The sequence below is a fragment of the Etheostoma cragini genome, unplaced genomic scaffold (assembly GCF_013103735.1).
Source record: "Etheostoma cragini isolate CJK2018 unplaced genomic scaffold, CSU_Ecrag_1.0 ScbMSFa_4587, whole genome shotgun sequence".
Lineage (NCBI taxonomy): Eukaryota > Metazoa > Chordata > Actinopteri > Perciformes > Percidae > Etheostoma > Etheostoma cragini.
Genome location: NW_023268974.1, coordinates 1 through 1088, shown reverse-complemented (window position 1 = coordinate 1088; position 1088 = coordinate 1). Strand labels below are relative to the sequence as shown.

At 44.5% G+C, this 1088-nt stretch overlaps 1 protein-coding gene across 1 annotated transcript; it reads right to left on the bottom strand.

Annotated features, from left to right (window-relative positions):
• Positions 1-445: 445 nt before the first annotated feature.
• Positions 446-923, bottom strand: wdr33 (WD repeat domain 33). Its single transcript, XM_034866272.1, has 2 exons — positions 737-923; positions 446-637 (listed from the first exon to the last, which is right to left on the bottom strand). Exons 1-2 carry the CDS (start codon positions 848-850, stop codon positions 473-475), a joined length of 279 nt encoding a protein of 92 aa, XP_034722163.1. The 5' UTR covers positions 851-923; the 3' UTR covers positions 446-472.
• Positions 924-1088: the final 165 nt, after the last annotated feature.

Sequence of the window (1088 nt, the reverse complement as noted above, 5' to 3'; positions counted from 1 at the left end):
CACAACGTCCTCACAAGGTTCTCACAACGTCCTCACATCGTTCTCACAACGTCTTCTCACAACGTCTTCTCACAACGTTCTCACAACGTCCTCACAACGTTCTCACAACGTCCTCATACTACTACTACTAATAATACTACTACTACTACCAACAACACTACTACTACTACTACTACTAATAATAATACTACTAATAATAATAATACTACTACTACTAATCATACTAATACTACTACTACTACTACTAATAATAATAATAATAATAGTACTAATAATAATAGTACTACTACTAATCATACTAATACTACTACTAATAATAATACTACTACTAATAACAATACTACTACTGCTACTACTAATAATAATACTACTACTAATAACAATAATACTACTACTAATAATACTACTACTAATAACAATACTACCACTACTACTACTAATACCACTACTACTACTACTACTACTAGTACTACTAAGTCACCTCCAGCAGCATGGGGTTGGTGTACTGCAGAGCTGCCATCTCCTGCTCCATCTCGGCCTGAGTCTTCTTCTTCCCGTCCCCCTTCTGCTCCACCTTCCGGTCTTTGGGCAGCTCTCCGCCGGGGGGCATCATGGGAACCTTGTTCTCCGCCCAGGCCTGCAGAGAAGAGACCACATACACCGTGATGCGGTTTCTGTAAGACTAATGTCCAGCCTGGGTCAGGTGTAGTTCAGGTAATCAGCTGCAGGTGTTTACCTGTTGGAACTGGGCTGGGATGGGTTTGGCGTACGGGACTTTCTTCTGGGGGACCTTCTTGGTGTCTTTACCCATGACCTCGTCCATGCCCCAGTCCAGACCAGGGATGGACATCTCCACCTCTGGAGCCGCCTCCTTATCTGGAGACAACAATCACATGTTACGTCTTTCTCTGGAGACTACAGTCCCTACGTTGTTGGGGGACAGACTACGTTGTGGGCTGTTGGGGGACATAATACCTTGTGGGCTGTTGGGGGACAGACTACGTTGTGGACTATTGGGGACAGACTACGTTGTGGACTGTTGGGGGACAGACTACGTTGTGGACTGTTGGGGGACAGACTACGTTGTG

Coding starts and splice junctions, on each gene's coding strand:
- wdr33 (XM_034866272.1), bottom strand. CDS start 850: ATGTCCATCCCTGGTCTGGACTGGGGCATGGACGAGGTCATGGGTAAA. Junction 638..736: donor TCCCAGCCCAGTTCCAACAG/GTAAACACCTGC, acceptor TCTTCTCTGCAG/GCCTGGGCGGAGAACAAGGT.